The sequence below is a fragment of the Anolis carolinensis genome, chromosome 1 (assembly GCF_035594765.1).
Source record: "Anolis carolinensis isolate JA03-04 chromosome 1, rAnoCar3.1.pri, whole genome shotgun sequence".
NCBI lineage: Eukaryota > Metazoa > Chordata > Lepidosauria > Squamata > Dactyloidae > Anolis > Anolis carolinensis.
The window spans coordinates 151965145-151983765 of record NC_085841.1 but is presented as its reverse complement, the minus strand read 5'-3'; the positions used below and the strand labels follow the sequence as shown (position 1 = coordinate 151983765).

The 18621-nt window shown below is 40.3% G+C and overlaps 1 protein-coding gene across 1 annotated transcript in view; it reads left to right on the top strand.

Moving 5' to 3' along the window:
* The first annotated feature begins 527 nt into the window (after positions 1–527).
* Positions 528–18621, top strand: part of ldah (lipid droplet associated hydrolase) — a 106476-nt gene continuing 88382 nt past the window's right edge. The window contains exons 1-3 of the mRNA XM_003215464.3: positions 528–618; positions 6272–6427; positions 12159–12293. Coding sequence (XP_003215512.1) covers positions 6280–6427; positions 12159–12293 — 283 coding nt within the window. The 5' untranslated portion in view covers positions 528–618; positions 6272–6279. The remainder of the gene's footprint in view (positions 619–6271; positions 6428–12158; positions 12294–18621) is intronic.

Genomic DNA, 18621 nt, shown 5'->3' with positions numbered 1-18621 from the left:
TCACCTTGATTAGCACTGAATGGCCTTGCAGGTTCAAAGCATAGCTGCTTCCTGCCTGAAGGAATCCTTTGTTGGGAGGTGTTAGTTGGCTCTGTTTATTGTCTGATTGTTAATTGCTATGGTTCAATGTTATGGGATCATGGAAGTTGCAATTTAGCTTTCTCTGCCAAAGAGAGCTGGTGTCCCACCAAACTGCAATTCCCATACTTCCATAGCCTTGAGCCATGGCTACTAAAGTGGTGTCAAACTGCGTTCGATATACACTGTGTAGATAGATACACCCTGACTCCATTCACGAAGCCTCCGCCCCCTCCCTGGCAGGAACACAGCCGAGAAAGCTTTCCCCTAAAGAGGGCGTTGGACGTCAAAAGCTTAGGAGCGTGACCAATGAACGAGGAGGATGGCTCTGACCGACGTCTCTCTCCTCCAATCGCCTCCTCGGATCTCGAGGGGTGGGCGCCTGGAAGCTGAAAAGCCGTCTCGTAATAAGCTGCTTGGGGTGCGTAGCCCCGCCCCATAGGAGGTCGCACTACTCTCCGGGCGGAAGTTCTGGGGAAATTCTCCAGTCGTCTCCTTCCATCCTCTGCTCATCGCCGATACTGGAAGCCACTAGGGAAGGTACGTGGTCCGAAGGATCTTTCCTCCGCCTCTTTGGTGGCCCTGATCTTCTGTTCCTCTTTCTATGCTTCAGTCTTTTCATACTTGAAGACAGCAGCCATTCATTCACAGCCTCGTCTTCCTCCCCTGGGTGCATCTACGCTGTAGAATTAGTCCAGTTTGACACCACTTCATCTGCCGGGACTCAATGCTGTGAAATCCTGGCATTTATAGTTTGACAAGGTCTTGAGCCACACGCAGGATGCCATCGCACTGGACCATGGCAAACTGAAGTGGTGCCAAACTATAAATGCCAGGATTTTACAGAACTGAGTCATGGCAGCTCAAGTGGTGTCAAACTGGACTAATTCTATAGTGTAGATGCACCTCTTCCCTTTCTTACCTGCCTCATTTCTTTAAGAAAGCACAACAAAATCAGTGATAAGGCATAATTAAAATAATGGCCACGATGGCTTACGCACTGCAGGGACATTTTAGGCTGGCTCTACCATATAATCCAGTTGAAAGCAGATAATCTGGATTCAGAAACTGGATTATATGGCAGTAAAGAAGGACCAAAGGGTCAGATCAGTTCAGGAAGGGGTCTCCATAGGATTTCCTCTTCTGAGTTGGGTGGCCAACTCAGGCTATCTTTCTGGGTACTGTCTGGGGATAATAATAACAACAATAATCCATTATTAGTTATCATAATCCATCAATTGAAAGCAAAATTGACATGGAAAAAACATGGATGTGGCTCACAAATGGAACTTTGAGAAAGGAGACGGAGGGCCTGATTCTTGCAGCCCAAGAACAAGTAATTGCAACAAATTGAAAAGTCGAGACAGATTCCTAGTGTAGACTATGCAAGGAAGCAGATGAAACAATTGATCAAACACTCAGTCGCTGTAAGAAGATCGCACAGATGGACTACAAGCAGAGGTATAATATTACTGTTGCTCAGATGATCCATTGGAACGTGTGCCACAAATACCATCTGCCTGTGACAAAGAACTGGTGGGATCACAAGCCTGAAAAGGTTAGAGAAAATGAACACGTCAAACTACTCTGGGACCTCCGAATCCAGACTGACAGTTTTGGAGCACAATATTCCTGGTCCTAGTGGTGATTGGCACACTGGAAGTTGTGCCTAAAGAACTTGGCCAGCACTTGAAAACAGTCGCTGCTGACAAAATTACCATCTGTCAGCTGCAAAAGGCCACTCTACTCGAATCTGCACACATTATTCGCTGATACATCACATAGTCCTAGTCACTTGGGAAGTGTCCGACGTGTAATCCAATACAACAGCCAGCATAGTTTGTTTTGTTTTTTTCGTGTCAGGAGTGACTTGAGAAACTGCAAGTCGCTTCTGATGTGAGAGATTTGGCCGTCTGCAAGGACGTTGCCCAGGGGACGCCCGGATATTTTTGATATTTTTACCATCCTTGTGGGAGGCTTCTCTCATGTCCCCGCATGGAGCTGGAGCTGATAGAGGGAGCTCATCCGCACTCTCCCCGGGTGGGATTTGAACCTGGCAGCCTTCAGGTCAGCAACTCAACCTTCAACTCACAAGGCTTTAATCCACTACGCCACTGGGGGCTCCAGCCAGCATATTTGTAAATATATAGACCACTTAACTGAGTTCCCATTTCCTCGGGAACTTTGCTTGCTTCTTCTCATTAGATTCCTAAGCTTTATTTCTAAATGCTCAATTAGAATCAGATAATAACAGAGTTAGAAGAGACCACATGGGCCATCTAATCCAACCTCTGCCATGCAGGAAAGGCACAATCTAAGCACCCCAACACATGGCCAACACATTGTTTAAAAGCATGATCTCCAGACTTTGGATCCTTTATCTGCATACGTTCCAGATTGTCAATATCTCTTTTGAACTGTGTTGCCCAGAATTAGACACAGTTTTCCAAGTGGGGTCTGACGAAAGCAATTGAAGTGGGGGGGGGGGGGTGTCGGATTTGCTTTTTGAGGGATGTACACATCTTTCCTGCATCCACCTGTAAATCTACATTGCTAATTCAGTTGTAAGAAAGGAGATAATCCAGTTCAAAGCAGATAATATAAGATTCTAAATGGGTTATATCGCTGTATGGAAGGGCCTTGAGTACACTGCCATATAATCCATATAATCCAGTTAAAATCTGATAATCTGTGGAAGAGGCGAGGTAAAGTCTTTGAGAGACACTGTTCTGGACAAACCAAGGCTCTTGAATCTTTATTTCTTCTTATTGTCTCTTTCTTGTATGGTGTTCAGCTGTCTCTAAGATGGTCTCAATATTTAACTCTGACTGGACTTGAATACAACTCATACAGCTCCGACTGGACATGCTATTGTGTAGGCTTTTCAACCTTCTCTCTTCACCTTCTAGTTATGAAAAGGCTGTCTCTTCCAAGAACCAGAAGTGCCTTGCCTGGGGCTCTGCCCCTGAGGATATTCTTAAAAGGGCAGGGCTACAGAGGCTTCAAATGGCAAGAGGCTATCTAGACTGACCCCCCAAAAACTGTACATAAAATATTAATCCCTCTAACTCAGTGGTTCTCAACTTGTGGATCCCCAGGTGTTTTGGCCTACAACTCCCAGAAATCCCAGCCAGTTTATCAGCTGTTAAGATTTCTGGGAGTTGAAGGCCACAACATCTGGGGATCCACAGGTTGAGAACCACTGCTCTAAATAAAAAGGGCTTAAGTAGTAAGCAGTGAGAATCTTCATGAGGCATGATAATCACGATTCTTAAGCAAATATTGGATGGCTGCCTGTAAAGTCCTGCTTTGGCAGCTATTGGACTAGATCACCCATGGAGTCTTTCTATACAATGTTGTAAGACATAAGAGTCGTGCCCCATAGCCCATTAACATTGAGTACGTTGCGAAGGCGTCTTGTGAAAGGAGCTGTAATCTATAAAATCTTGGGTAGCAACAGTGCATTAGTCTTTAAATTACTATAGGTTTCTTTGATGGCATTTCTGCAATCGCAGCACCTTTTGAAATGGCGCAATGTTATTCCTGCAATATAAAGGAGTCACTGATATCATGTAACCCTGTGATTGCCAACCTTTTCTTCACCATGGACTCCCTTTTGAGGCAGGAGACTCCCAAGATTTAATCCAAGAAGTAAGGCACTTTAATGGCAGCACTGCAGGCAGGGGGGCACATTGTACAAACTCAATTCTAATGTGCATGTTTTAGAAAGTGAATTTAGTTAAAAAATGGTTTGCATTGAACTTGAGTAAATACAGTACATTTCCCACTTTTATAGCCAATTTCCACCTCTGATTGTTTTTAATTGAGGCATTAGGTTTAAAAAGCCAGGTTTTTTTTTCTCAGAATCATAGAACATCAAGCTTTTGTTCCATTTCCCTTTCTGGGTTGCTTTCATTTGTTCATTCAGATTTATCTGCAAAAATTCACAACATTTTTTCAATCCTTCACACACACCCTGTGATGACATTGTGGACCCCCAACAGTCCCCAAACCACACTGATGTAAACTATCTCCTTCCACTCAGCACAAAGCAAACACATTTGCTATTAAATGTGTTAGGATTTTCTGTGCTAGGGAATACTCCTAAAATATCAGAGCATCCAAAATACAAAAACAGGATACTTATAGTTGAGCATTCAGCTCACAGCAAGCAGAGCATGAAGTGTCATGTGGCTGTAAAGAATTTTGATCTTAGATGGCAAAGTTCCAGAGTTCCATCTTTAAGATTACAAAAGGTTTATTTACAAAAACAATACATTGCTTCATAGTAAATAACTATATTATTATTATTTATTGTATTGCTTATTGTGTTGTGATGTGTTGTTCTTTTATATGCTGTTTATATTGTATTGTTTTGGGCATGGCCCCATGTAAGCCGCCCCGAGTCCCCGTTGGGGAGATGGGGCGGGGTATAAATAAAGTTATTATTATTATTATTATTATTATTATTATTATTATTATTATTATTATTAACTGGGTCCTAGCTACTATATAACTCCATCTCTTCTAGGGTTTCAAAGAAAGGGAAAAATCTCCAAGTACTCTCATCTCTCCTGACACACAAGCAGAGAGAAATCCCAATACACACACAGCACACACAAAGATGTAAAAGTAGAAAGTCAGAAGTAAACGCTTGCAGTAGATAAGTATCCATTCTACACAACCAATCAGAATGAATGTAGAAACAGAGAGAAGAGAAGAAGCAGATACATTTCAACTGTCATTCAGGAGTCAAAGGGGAAGCTAACACTATTCCTCATTGAGGACTGGAGACTTGGACAGTGTAGGGTTGAATTCCAAAAAAATGTACCCTTGTGGTAAAGGGATCTGAGTACTATGTGTGCAGAACTGCATCCTTTCTCTTACTATAGTTGGCCCTCCACATTTGTGGATTTACCTTTTGCCAGTTTGATGATGATAATGATGATTATATGTATTGGTATCCAACTTTTCCTCTTCTAAAGGAAACTAAATGAGTTTATACTGCCATATAATCCAGTTTAAAGCAGATAACCTCAGTGACCGGGAGTTATGAAGACCTTTAAATAGTGCCTGCTTTAAGTTTTAACTGTTTTATATAATACTAGTTGTGCCCAGCCACGCGTTGCTGTGGTGTTGTGTGGTGGTGTTGGTGAGAAATTGTTGAGCTAGTGGTGGTATTGAATGTCTGTTGTATGGTAGTCTTTATGTTTAGTAAGTGGATTATATGGCAGGGTGGAGTCAAGGTAATCCAGTTCAAAGCAGATAATATAAGATTCTAAATGGGTTATATAGCTGTGTGGAAGGGCCTTGAATCTACACTGCCATATAATCCAGTTAAAATCTGATAATCTGTGGAAGAGGCCTAAGTGAGGCCTAACTGTGCCTGTCCCCTGGGCTGAGTAGGTTGCTAGAAGACCAAGCGGTCGGAGCTTAGCCTTCTAACTGGCAGCAATGAGATAAAAACTATTATTCCTCTCCCTTTAATTAGGATTTTATTTTTATTTTATTTTCTTTTTGTTGTATCAACCTAGAGCCATGAATGATGGGTTGTGTTGTCAAATTTCGAGGTTGGGGGGCCTGTAGTTTTGTTGTTTTGTCCGCTGCCCTGATGCCATCACTCTTTTATATATATAGATGTTAAATTGGATTTTTATATAGGTATACGAGGTTCAGCTGATTATGTATTGTTTGCGGAAGTATTTGTATTAGTTTTGTATTTTGTAAGCCGCTTTGAGTCCCGCTCATGGGAGAAAAGCGGGATAGAAATGAATAAATCATCATCATCATCATCTGGATTTTATATAGCAGTGTAGAAGGGGCCATAGTGAAAGAAATGCTCTTTCAAAGTAGGCAGCCTTGTATCTTGATGTTTTCATTTAAACACATCAATTTCTGCAGTCATTTTTACTTTTCAGTTGCAGGTATTACAGCTTTGCCATAAACCCTGGTTTTGCTAATCCTCTAATAAAAGCTTTGGTGAAACTGCCTTGGGACATATAGTGATGTAACCGGAGTGTAAACTCTGTGAAGATATGCAAAGTGGCATGTGGGTTCTTATCCACCTGTTCATCTGTTTTGTGGAGAAAAAGAAGCCAAGGGTTTTCCCCCCTTTGAGTTACGAAGAAACACATATTAGGGAGACTGTTTTTAGTGTCTTATTTTCAATTTAGCAGTTTCTTATTCTTTTCAGCAACAAGCATGAAGGAAGAATCTGATGAGCACGTTCCAGTACATGAAGAGTTCACTTATGTTTGTGGAGCAGTTACTCAGGTCTTAAAGTGTGGCCCTTGGAAAGATCTCTTCCAAAATGAAAGTAGCCCAAAACTTTTATTTCTAGTTCTTCCTGGTAAGTTTTGCTGCTTTTGTTTATTTCGGGTATGTTTTCTCTTAATGGGTACCAATTCTGAGAAATAAGGGTCTAGTTCCAAGATATCACTGAACAAAAACTACAGTTTCATCCATACTGGACAATTAGAGCAGTCTTATTCCACTTTTAACTACCATGGGATCCTGGGATTTCTAATCCGACAAGGGACTTACAATTCTCTGTTGCACTTCCTTAAATACAGGATCACACCTCTGTAGTAAAGAACCTTAAATATCTCACAAAACTAGATCCTAGGATTTCATAGGGATAAACTATGACACATTGGCTCCATTTATACTGCCATATAATCCAGTTTTTCATGGTTTTTGCTGTAAGAGCCAGAGTTATTACAAACCAATCAGAATGTAATAGGGAGAAGAGGGGAATTGTGCTTTCTGACTGTGGCAGAGGTGCCAGAAGATGGTGCTGTTTTAAAGATAAGCAGTTTTATATTTTCTTCTTTGTTTTGATGAGCCCTTACCTACACTCTTGTGTATTAGTCTCAGGTGTCTTTTGAAATAACTGCAACACATATGCTAAATGAACTTCACTTCATTTCCTTTGCACAGTTTACTACTGATTATGCCTAAGAACACACAGTACTTTGGAACATTGCTCTGAACCTTGCCACACTCTTCCAACAATGCTTGTGCATATTCTTCCATCACCTTATAAGATTTGAGAAGTATAATTTAAGATAGGACTTGAGATTGCCTCAGTGCCCTGCATGGGTTATCATGAAGATGGAGCGGTGTTCTCTCCAGCACAAACTCAAATTGTTAAATTTTATTGTAATGACAATACAATTTTCCCTACACTTCTAGGTTGAATAGGTGGGGAAGATCAATTTGTTGTTCTCAGATGCTGGTTAAGCTGAAATCAGGCAAGCCTTACGTGATATGAAGAAAGGGGTTAAAGAGAAAGTCTGTTTAAGGGCTCCTCCATCCACTTCTTTCCCTGTTTGATCTGTTTTGGCTCTGCCTTTTGCCTCCTTTTCACAGTGTGGTATACTGGTAACTTAACTTCAGACCAGGTCGTTCCCCCCCCCCCCCCCCATTTCTGGATTTTATTCACCTAGCCTACACTCTCATGGAGGACTTAGTTATTGGCTACGGGTGGTGCCTCAAATAGGTCCTCACTGGCAAATATTGGGGACCGATATGAATTTGTTGATCACCTTCTGGCACACATTTGGTGAAAGATAGGAATCTGGAACTGCCCCTGAATATCTATTGATCAGGAAGTGGAGAAAGTTACTGTACTTGGGGCTGTTCAGTGGAGCCCCTTCTACACTAACATATGAAATCCAGATTATATGCTTTGAACTGGATTGTATGGCAGTATAGACTCATATAATCAAGTTCAAATCAGGCAATATGGATTATCTGCTTTGATAATCTGGATTATATGGCAGTGTAGAAGGGGCCTTGGTATTTGCCTTCACTAAGAAGTCATGGCTCTTGAAGGTTGATACCCTCTGGCTGGCCTTCCAAGATAATAGCTTACCTGAGAGTCACCTGAATTTGAAGTTGGACCCTCTTAAGTGACTATGGGTAATTTTTTTAAATTATTATTTATGTACCATATTTATATCCTGCCTTTCTCTACCCCATGGGGGACTCAAGGCAGCTTACAAACAGCACTACATAGTGCCTTGGACATAAAAACATGAAGTAAGATTAAATTAAAATTAATAAATACACGAAGACATAATTAAAATACATTCCAATGTTAAGACACATCATCCAAAAGCAAGGTCTAAGGCCATAATAAAATTGCACGATTTCCAGTCAACTTATTTTCATCCAGGAAAGTTGGGGAGAAGGTCTGGGTGGACTACTGCCCCAGCTGGTCTCACACTAAATCTCCCTGATAGGCTTTGCCTTTCATTTAGAAACAATTGAATAGGTCACACTAATATATTTGCCCATGTTTCAACCCATATTTTTTGCGGTTGCTTTATTTCATCTGGAAAATAACTGCACCCACTCTCTGGGGGCATATCCTTTTGGAAATAAATGACAATCATAACCTTATTGAAAAGGAAAAATGATGTCTTATCTGTTTGGCAAATGTGATTTTCCATGAACATGTGAAGACCACTTTTTGAAAACCACTAGTCAAGAAAAGCATGACCTTGTTTGAAGTCAACTCTTTGAACAAGTGATATTCACAAGTATTCGTGTAATGGCACATAGGTAACTGGCGAACCATGTCTTTGGCTAGCAGAGGGTGATTGTTTCTTTGAAGTTGAAATTGTAGTTGCCCAAAAGATATACACTTCCTTGAAACCTCTTTGTTTAAAATGTGCACTCAGAGATAAAAACAAAGTCTTCTTTAAAAAATAACATATCTTGTTTATTCATAAAACATCTTGTATTAATTCACCATGCAGACACATTTCTTATTAAAGTTCAGTTATAGATAGGATGTCGCTTCTCTCTGTGTTGAATACACAGGGTATCATTCTTAATCAATAATCCATAGTCTTTAGTATAGTTGTACTCACTGAAGTCTCTAAGCAGATGCATCCATCTCTATTGAGGTCTGGACATATACATCTGCTTTCATTGAAGACCAAATACATACTGAACACAAAACGGAATCTTGAGTCTGAAAATGCCCAGTACAATCACATGTCTATAACCCCCTCCCACACTAAAGAGGTACTGGCAAATCAACATACACATAGAATACAGGTTACAAATACAAATAGTGAGAGGCTTGGAAGGTTACTATTCCAACACTGTATGAAGTAACACATGCTCTGACTTGTATTTTATTTCAGAATTTATGTAGGGGAGAAAGAGGAAAAGTAGACAGTGGCATTGGTTTAGTAGTGAGCGAAGAAGACTTTCTATTATAGGGTTGTTGTGCATTTTCCAGGCTGTATGGTCATGTTCCAGAACATAGCTATACAGCCCGAAAAATGCACAACAACCCAGTGATTCTGGCCATGAAAACCTTCAACAGCACGTTCTATTATAAACTCGTCCAAGGAAGAGATCCTGAGACCCTACATACGTGAGCTTGCATCTTCTCTTTACCATGAATGTAAACTTCCATTCATGTAAGTGAAGTAGATGGTCTTAATTTTCGGTTTCTTCTGAAGTTTCACTTGAATGAACACCTGTCTCATTTAACAGGGGCTGAAATATTTCTTCTGAAGTGGTTTTTGTCATTTATTACTCAACAAGTTACTCTCAAGTGGAAATGCATATTCATGTTTTCTGAAGGACCATGCCGTCTAGATTTTGCTTTGAAATATGCTAACCTTGCTTAAATATGATCATCTCATGTAGTCTTGGGTGTCAAATTATGAATCCGTTTGCCTTCTTTTTAAAGAAAAGAATAACACTATTTACAATGATATTTGTTCCTGGGTTATAAATATCATTTCCTAGTTGGTACTATCATAAAAACATTAAAAAAAGTTTATGAAACTGCAAAAACTTTGTTTGCGGGACATCCTGCAGCACATTTTGGTATAGTTTTTCATTAAGGCTCAACCAATTCAAAATAGTTTGTGGCAACCACAAAAACAAAGTTTCTGAAGTATAACAACCATGTTCAATTTAAGTACTGCACAATTAAACAGGATTAACACTTTCAAACCAGGAACAGATTTTTTTTCCATAGTGTAATCCTTACTCAGGTCAAGATTGTGGATGGCAGCAGAACAGTAGAATCTCTGTTGAGTAATGTCTCATGTTTAAGGGAGCATCTTCTAAACCGTGTCCATTAGTTGTTTCTAGTGAGTCAGTGTTCCTGGTATCTCCATGTGAGGGAAATAGTTGTATTCTGTACATGCTCCCTTTAAATCCCTTTGATGTCTGTAGGGGCTGGTTTCCCCATATTAGCATAAGAGAGCTGGAAGTCAGTGCTTTGTTTGTTGATTTGTTGCCAGAGGCAGATTAATTTTCCTCAAGTAAGGAAATTCCAATTTTTATTCAAATCAAAATGCCTAGCTTCTTGAGAAGAGAAGTCTGTTGTAACCTTTCCCATTAAAAATTACAGCTTCCTGTGTGGTCTCCAGTATTTCCTAAGAATTAAACTTTAACTGTTTTAAAATACTCTGAACGCTGGTTTTGTTTTGAAATCGGTTAGTCTTGTAAATTGTTACAGCAGTGTTTAATCCCAAAGTTATGGTCCCTCTTTTGTGTGTGTGTGTGGGGGGGATCATACTATGACTTCTATAGCTAGCAGTGCATCTACATTTTAGATTAATGCAGTTTGATACCACTTTAACGGTCATGGCTCAGTGCAATGATTTCTTGCCTTCTCTGCAAATAGTGTTGGGGCCTTGCCAAACCCCTATGATTCTATAGTATTTAGTAGTCATGTGCATTTGGGACTTACCTTGTTCCGTTTCGTGTCCCAGCTTTTGGCGATCCGTTTTTGTCCGAAATCAGAAATCAGACATTTGTTTTGTTTTGTTTTTTTGGATGGGGTCGAGGCACCAGCCAAAGCCACAGCACCAGCCAGCACTGCTCAAACGCCCAGTAAGGAGCTGGGCAAAGGGGGGGGAGGTGCAGGATGACCCAGCCATCCCCAACCTCCCCCCTCCCACCAGGCCTGTGCGCATAGGCCCAAAACCTGCACCCATAGGCCCAAAGCTCCCAAGCTTACGGGTGCAGGCTTTGGGCCGTGGCTAGCCAGGCCTCACGGGGCCTACAGCCAATTGCTGGGTAAGGCCCAGCCTGCAAGGCTCAGCCAATTGCCGAGTAAGGACCGCTTCTTACTTGTCAATTGGCTATAGACCCTGCGAAGCCCGGCTAGGCATGGCCCAATTCCTGCACCCATAGGCCTGGGAGCTGTGGGCATACGGGTGCAGACTATGGAACTATGCACCTGGGCCTCACGGGGCCTACAGCTGATCGATCTGAAAGGCAGGCTTGGAGCCGATACTGGCTCCCACCTACCTTTCGTTTCGATTGCATTTTTGTTTCGGAGGGGGGGGGGTTCCTTTTTGTGCCATCCAAATGGACAGTATAAACGGAAACACGGATGAAACAAATGGGAAAAATAACCATGCACATCTCTAGTATTTAGCCATGGCAGTTAAAATGGTGTTAAACTGCATTAATTCTGTAGTGTAGAGGCACCCTAATCTTGCCAGAGGGATACTCCCCCATATCAGTAGAAAGAGAATATAAAACCTTTTAAGGGTGATTTACTGTATAACTTTATAACTAGTGAAAAATATATGTTAAATATATGTATAAAACTCCTAGACTGGCGTCCTTTGGTGATATGCATAAACCATATTATGCATATGGGATTAATTACCACCCCACTTGTATAACATGACTTATTCTTGCACTTATCACTAACAGGCAAACACATGCTGCTGACAGGAGTGAATGCAATAGTGTTTTGCATTGTGGCTACATCCTGAAGTTGTACATTGTGTATTATGGCACCCAGTTATTTACATGTGTTTCACAGTGTTGTTGTTCTGCATTCTGTACTGACCTTGGACTATGATTTTGAACTTGTATGATTTTAATTGATGTTTTGATAATTGATGTTTTAATATTTGGTTTTAATTGCAACTATTAATTTTTGAAATTGTTTGTTGGCATCAAATTGCTGCCTGTTGAGTCCCCTTTGGGGTGAGAAGGGCAGGATACAAGTATGGGGAATTTAAAAAATGAATAAATAAATAAACGTACAACATATCATTTTATTGGACTTTCCTCTTTTTCAGGTAACCCAGGATTGGTGTATTATTACCGGACATTCATTCAAGTTTTGTACTCTGGCCTGAAACAGAAGTATCCAGTTTGGGTTGTTAGCCATGCCGGACATTGTAAAGTCCCTTATGGCATGAAAATGACAGAAGGTATTGTGAACTGCAATGTTTCCACTTCACATTATTAGCACTCCATAGCATTTGACATTGATTAATGCTATTGCTTTCTGCTTAACTGAAGGACAGATAGGTCATCCCTCCATTTTTTTATCATAAAATGTGAGAACCTCAGAATACAACCAAATCTACCCCCCAAAAAAGAAACCTGCATAGGTTGAATTGCAAAAGCACATTATACATCATTCAGGCTTTTGAAGCTTCGGCATCCAGCAGATGTATTCAAAATCATACATGAGATGGAAAATTGACAATGTTAGAGTCACAGGCCTACATTTTGTCTTAAGATGTAACTTCTGCTCTTACATAATGCATTGGCCTATCTCGCCCCCAACACTAAGCACAGCTACTTAATACAGTTTTGGCCCATATTAGGTAAATTGAAGGACTGCTTCAGAGCTGCAGCCATGCACTTCAGGTCTAAGGAGGGCCTGGGTATTTTAGTGGGGTTTATTATTACTGTTTGATACCCTTGAAATTTGTTTCCTTCCAATATTTTACAGATTAAAATGTAGACAGACGTTACAAAGCAATATCAAAATATACTAAAGATAGCAAAAATTATTATGGAGAGCCTCCAGTAGTTTGCTTTTGCCTGAGTCAACTGGAAAGGGCAAAAATCTGTCCTTTCTTCTGAATTCTCCCTGCTGAATTGAGGAAGCACAAATTTCTTTTGCACTTTGAACTCAGTTTGCAGCAATTGAAGTAAATTTAGGACAAAAGGAAAAGTTGGATAGGGATAGAGAAACTGGAATACTTGAAATGCAGCTGAAAATTGGTACACTAATATATTCATTGGGACTGTTCTTGCCAAACCAGGACTGCTGGCAGCTCTGAACGTTTTCTTGTTATCATTTTTTTTAACCATCTATTATATTGGAGGTTTTAATTATCATAAAGCAAAGAGTGATGTAGAAATATTTTAAATAACTATGCGGGGAGGGAAGTATGCCTGTTAGGTTCATGAGCTCACTTATTAGACCTTGGAAACCTACAGAAGCATGGAAAGTAAAAATGCATGACAGTTCTCAGATTGCTTCTGATACTTTATAAGAGAACTCAGTTCATTCCCACATCTTTGTATTTGTGCATTATTTTTCAAAAATGCTAACTCAGTCTCTTTGGGTTTTACAACAATTCCTAGCTGTAGGCTTAATCAAATTGTACTTGGCCCTGATACACAAAATAATAGTGTGCTCTTCAGTGAAATGAACTAGAAAGTTTAATCCAACCCCAAGGCAGGTTTTTACCCATCTTAATCCTTCCCGCATGTTAAATTGCATATCCACACTTGCAGAGGTTATTAACAACTTACTGCACTATGTAACAGTTTCTGCAGCACAAAGCTCTAAATTACTAGGAATAACCACATTCATGTAGTGGAAAGTCAAAACAATCCCAAGATATCTTAACCTATTTATCAGAAATGTAGAGATCAACTGCAGTTGATGTATATAGGCAGATTAGCCAGGTGGTAGAATTCTTAGACCTGAATTAGGCTGAAATATATTGAAAACAAGCATGTTATCAAGAATAGATGTTCTCCATTGTACCAAAATGTTCTTGTGTAAATAATTTGTGTATCCTGCTCACACACATTTTTGGAATCAGAGCTCTGTATTATATGTTTCTGAAATCTGATTTTGTGTATCAAACTAAGAAAGAGAATAGGAGAACCCATTTAAAAGATTGATTCCCAGACTTTGTGTTTCAAAAATGTTGTGTGTAAATAACTGCTACTTTCAAAGTCTGACTGCAAACTAGTCTTGTGTATTTGTATGAAATCACTTACCCTTCCTGTTTGTTTCATTCTTATGGCCCCATTTCTGTGTCTATCCACCGCTTTTGAAACCGTCATCCATACGAATGAGCTCTTTCGTTTACTATCCAATTTACCATCCAATGGGCGAGCTGCCCACTCTCCCCTCCCCCTCAGTTTTAAGGCTAGAGGGGTGAAATTCACCACACATGGAGGGCATATCAACCACTCTTAACCCACCAACTCTTACAAGGTTTGGGTTATCCCCCGAATTTTAGGGATTTTTTTTCTTTCTATAAATAAAATCTCCTTAAAAACATTCCTTCTTTCCCCTCTGGTCCCGCCCTCTAACCCAAGGACTTAAGATACCAATGATTCGGAGATGTTTTACTCTCGATCTGCAGAGGATAGCTGAGGTTAAAGGCAGGGCGGGCGTAAGGTACTACTGATTCTGAGAAGTCTCTCTCTTGATCTGCTTGGAGACCTGAGCTTAAAGGCAAGGTCTTAAGGCAGCACTGATTCTGACAGGTCTCCCCCTCCTGCTAGGTGACCTGAGCTTAAAGGCAGGGTCTTAAGGCACCACTGATTCTGAGACATCTCCCTCTCGATCTGTGAACTTAAAGGCAGGGTCTCAAGGACCACTGATTCTGACAGGTCTCCCGCTCAATCTGCCTGTGGAGGAGACCTGAGCTTAAAGAATAAGCAGGCTGCAAGGCAGACACTGAGGCAGGCAAGAGGCAACAAGTGGCAGGCAGGCAGAGGAACAAACAGCAGCAAAGCAAACTGTTTTGTGCTGCTTTCACTTTTGTTTCACCACTATCTGTGTGTGTGTGGGGGGGGGGGGGAATGGGGGGGGGGGGCTTTGCTGTTCCGTGCAATACAAATGAACAGTACGGTACAGAAGCACAGATGAAACATGAGAGACAAATACCGGGCCCTACTCTACTGCATACATATGCAAGAAACAAGGTACTACCTCATGCAATAATATCCAGCTATGTACAGTGAATAACCATTCATGTAATGGGAGCTATTTTTTCATAGGGCAAATCTACAGTATAGAATGTATTCAGTTTGACACCATTTTAACTGTCTTGACTCAATGGTATTGGAATTATGGGATTTGTAGTTTGGCGCTCACAAATGCCAGCTCTGTATTCTACTCCCAAATGCTAGTCCTGTATTCTGTGATTCGTTTTCATCAATCCATGTCATTATCTTCATTTCTACTATAGAAGCTGATTTGGGCTTATTTCTGGTCAAACAGGAATTAGAAAATAAGCAAAACCACACAAAAAAGCCTAAAAATTAGCTTACAGAAAAGCTGTAGTGACTAGGCCACCTACAACCCTTTACATGCTTTGGATTACAATGTCCAAAATCCCAGATTGTTGGCTGACTAATGGATTTATGGTGGTGTAGTTTAAAACCGCTAGACAGCAACCAGGCTGCCAACCCTGCTATGGAAAAAGACCTTTCCCTGCCAATACGATTTCTAGCTTCCCTTTTAATTTGCTCAGGCATTTTAATTTAAATCTGTCTGTCAATCTCTTTTAGTTTTGGCTCTTTCTCTGTTGGTAAGTTAGAAAGATGTGTTGTTTTTATTATGCATATTATATATATTCTGTGACTGACATCTATTGTTTTCAACTAATTCTGTGGCCAATTCCCCATGCTTTTTATGCAGCCTCTTGGTATCAACAAGGATGGTTTAGAAATACTTTAATTACGAAATTATGGTTCTGAAGCTGAAATATTCATATGTGCCGTTAACTTTTCTTTATCACCAACTTTTGCAACTTTAAATGAGGCCTCCTTTCCTCTTATGGCTTTAAGGCTAAAAGTAAAACCTGAAATCCATGGTATTTTAGTCAAATTGCTGCTAATCATTCTGGTCAAATGTCAGTCTCTAAGGCAAACATTAGCACTATGGCACTGTGAAGGGGGAAATATACTCACACATCCCTTAGGCTTCAAACTATTAGTACAATTTGAGAATTAACATTTGCTGGTAAGTCCATGACCCCACATAGTTTAGAAGAGCAAGAAATGATGGGTTAAAGTCACCATTCCCTAGCTAGATTTTCACACCACTCTGTTTATTTTCCCCAGAGCTTGATACATTTATTGTTCAAGTCAGTTACCTACAAATGCCATGGCAGGGAAATAATTTCCTTCAAGGATATTTATTGTGTGGTAGGATTTAATTAGTAGGATCAGTAGATTAGGACAAATTTGCTAGGTGCTCTCAGAGGAAGAAAGCTTACCATAAATATACAATGTCTTGTATTGTTTTCAACACTCCTTCCATGCTTTCCTGTAGGACAGCAATTGGCAGTGGTTTTCCCCAGGGATCACAATGGGATTCCTGCCTGTTGCAATGACATTTAAGCTGGAAAACCATAGCACCAAATTTCTACATCCATCTCTTGGCCATTTAAATGATTTTAAATTACTGCTGCTGGATTTTTTTTAATTCAACACTGTGGTTTCCAGGGATTCCTTCAGGAAGCCACAGAATTTGAAATTTAGGAGGAGCTCTGTCTCTGTATTGTCCACTTCAAAAATTGGAACAATTAGAAATAAAGCATATATGTATGTGTGTGTGTTTGTGTATGTATTCACATTGTGTACAAATTTCCTTGCGTATGTGTGTATCCTCAAATTATTTGAAATGTGGTAAGGTTAGTCAATGGCACAATGACAAAATATACAACAGTCCCTCATGCACCCATTGCCTTTCTTGCCCAAGTAATAGTGTCCAGCAGGATGCTTCAGGGAGGAATTACAGAGAGATGTGGTCTTCTCATGATCATGAATAATCCCTCTTTAAAAAATGGGGGGATATTGCCCTGATTTATGTGAAAGTATCATACCCTTTCCCCCCGAAAATAAGACCTAGTACATTTTTTGCTGATTTGCTAAATATAAGGCCTCCCCCAAAAGTAAGACCTAGCAAAGTTTTTGTTTGGAAGCATGCCTGCCGAACAGAACACCAGAGCATGCAGGATCGGTAAATGTACTGTACATACCATAGATTGATGTACATGGAAATAATGGTACTAACAAGAAATTCTTGATAGGATTTCACAGTTTGTCTGGCTATGCTGGTTTGTGATGACAACTACTGTACAGTATATAATAAATGCTCATTTTTTGTTCAACAATAAATATGAATTCTTCTTCATGGAAAAATAAGACATCCCCTGAAAATAAGATCTAGCACATCTTCAGGAGCCAAAATTAATATAAGACATTGTCTTATTTTCGGGGAAACACGGTAGATATGACATTGCTACTTGGAAAAGTTCCCTCTCTTCCCATGAAGTACGACTTTAGTACAGTGGTTTTCAACCTGTGGGTCCCCAGATGTTTTGGCCTTCAACTCCCAGAAATCCTAACCACTAGTAAACTGGCTGGGATTTCTGGGAGTTGTAAGCCAAAATACCTGGGGACCGTCAGGTTGAAAACTACTGCTTTAATATTTGCTTATACTTTTTAAGTTGTTAGAATCATTTTGGTCCTCTCCAAGGGGGATGCTAGGGACATGAATAATCCTGTGGAACGTCTCTGTGGGGGTGTCGCTATTAAAGTTACAACCTTTTTTTCACACACTGCCCCATATGTTGTCTGACATGTTTGTCTAGCTAGTTTTCTGCTTTGTATGTTCTGGGGAAGAGAAACATCCTTTGCCTATTGCTCCTTGGTGGGAAGCAGAGATTGGCTTTATTGATTTCTGAGATGGGAGATCCATAGTTGCTATTAAGCCAATGTGTATGTGCACAGGTCCCTTTCCTTCCATTTGTATAGATTGTGTCTTTTTTCTTTGGTATGGGTGTTGATGTATGTTCAGTTTTCCTGTTTCCTGGTCTAGAAACCTATTGGAGACTTCAGCCACTTCCCCAAAGTGATGTTTCCCCTAAGAAGAATCAGTCAAGGTGACAGCTGCTCTTCCTCTCAGAGACTCCGAGGATGCCCAGGGGCTAGAGCAAATCTTGGTTCTATTTTTACACACAAACCTTTCATGCTACTCCTTGGGCTCAAGAAATGGGACCCATAAGAAAAGGATTGCACAAGCTTTCCTAGTTCAATGAATGCTGCATCTGTATTGTGAGGAATCTCCAGAAATAGTATGTGAGAGCTAATCTCCTGAATCCTCATTGCATTTTGGTACACTTGGAGGAGATGATAAATGAAAGGAATTGGGGGAACAAGTACTTGACAGTGTTGTGTGACACCAAACAAAAAAAAAAAAACCAGCTTTGTAGAAAGAACCCATGGAAGTTTCTCCATCCTGTGGTTGACCAAGAGCCAACAGTGTTGTGCCAGGCTCCTGTCTGCTATACCCTGTTCTATCAGCCTTCAGGGGCATAACATTTTGGAAAATGTATATGTATCTGGCCCACAGGAAGTGAGTCCCCTGGAGTATTTTATTTACTAACTTCATGGAGAACATACCAGTTGACATGCTCCCTTCCACAGATCCACCATGGAAGGACCTAGGCATTGTTGATTTATAATTACTGCCTAGCCTTAATTTAA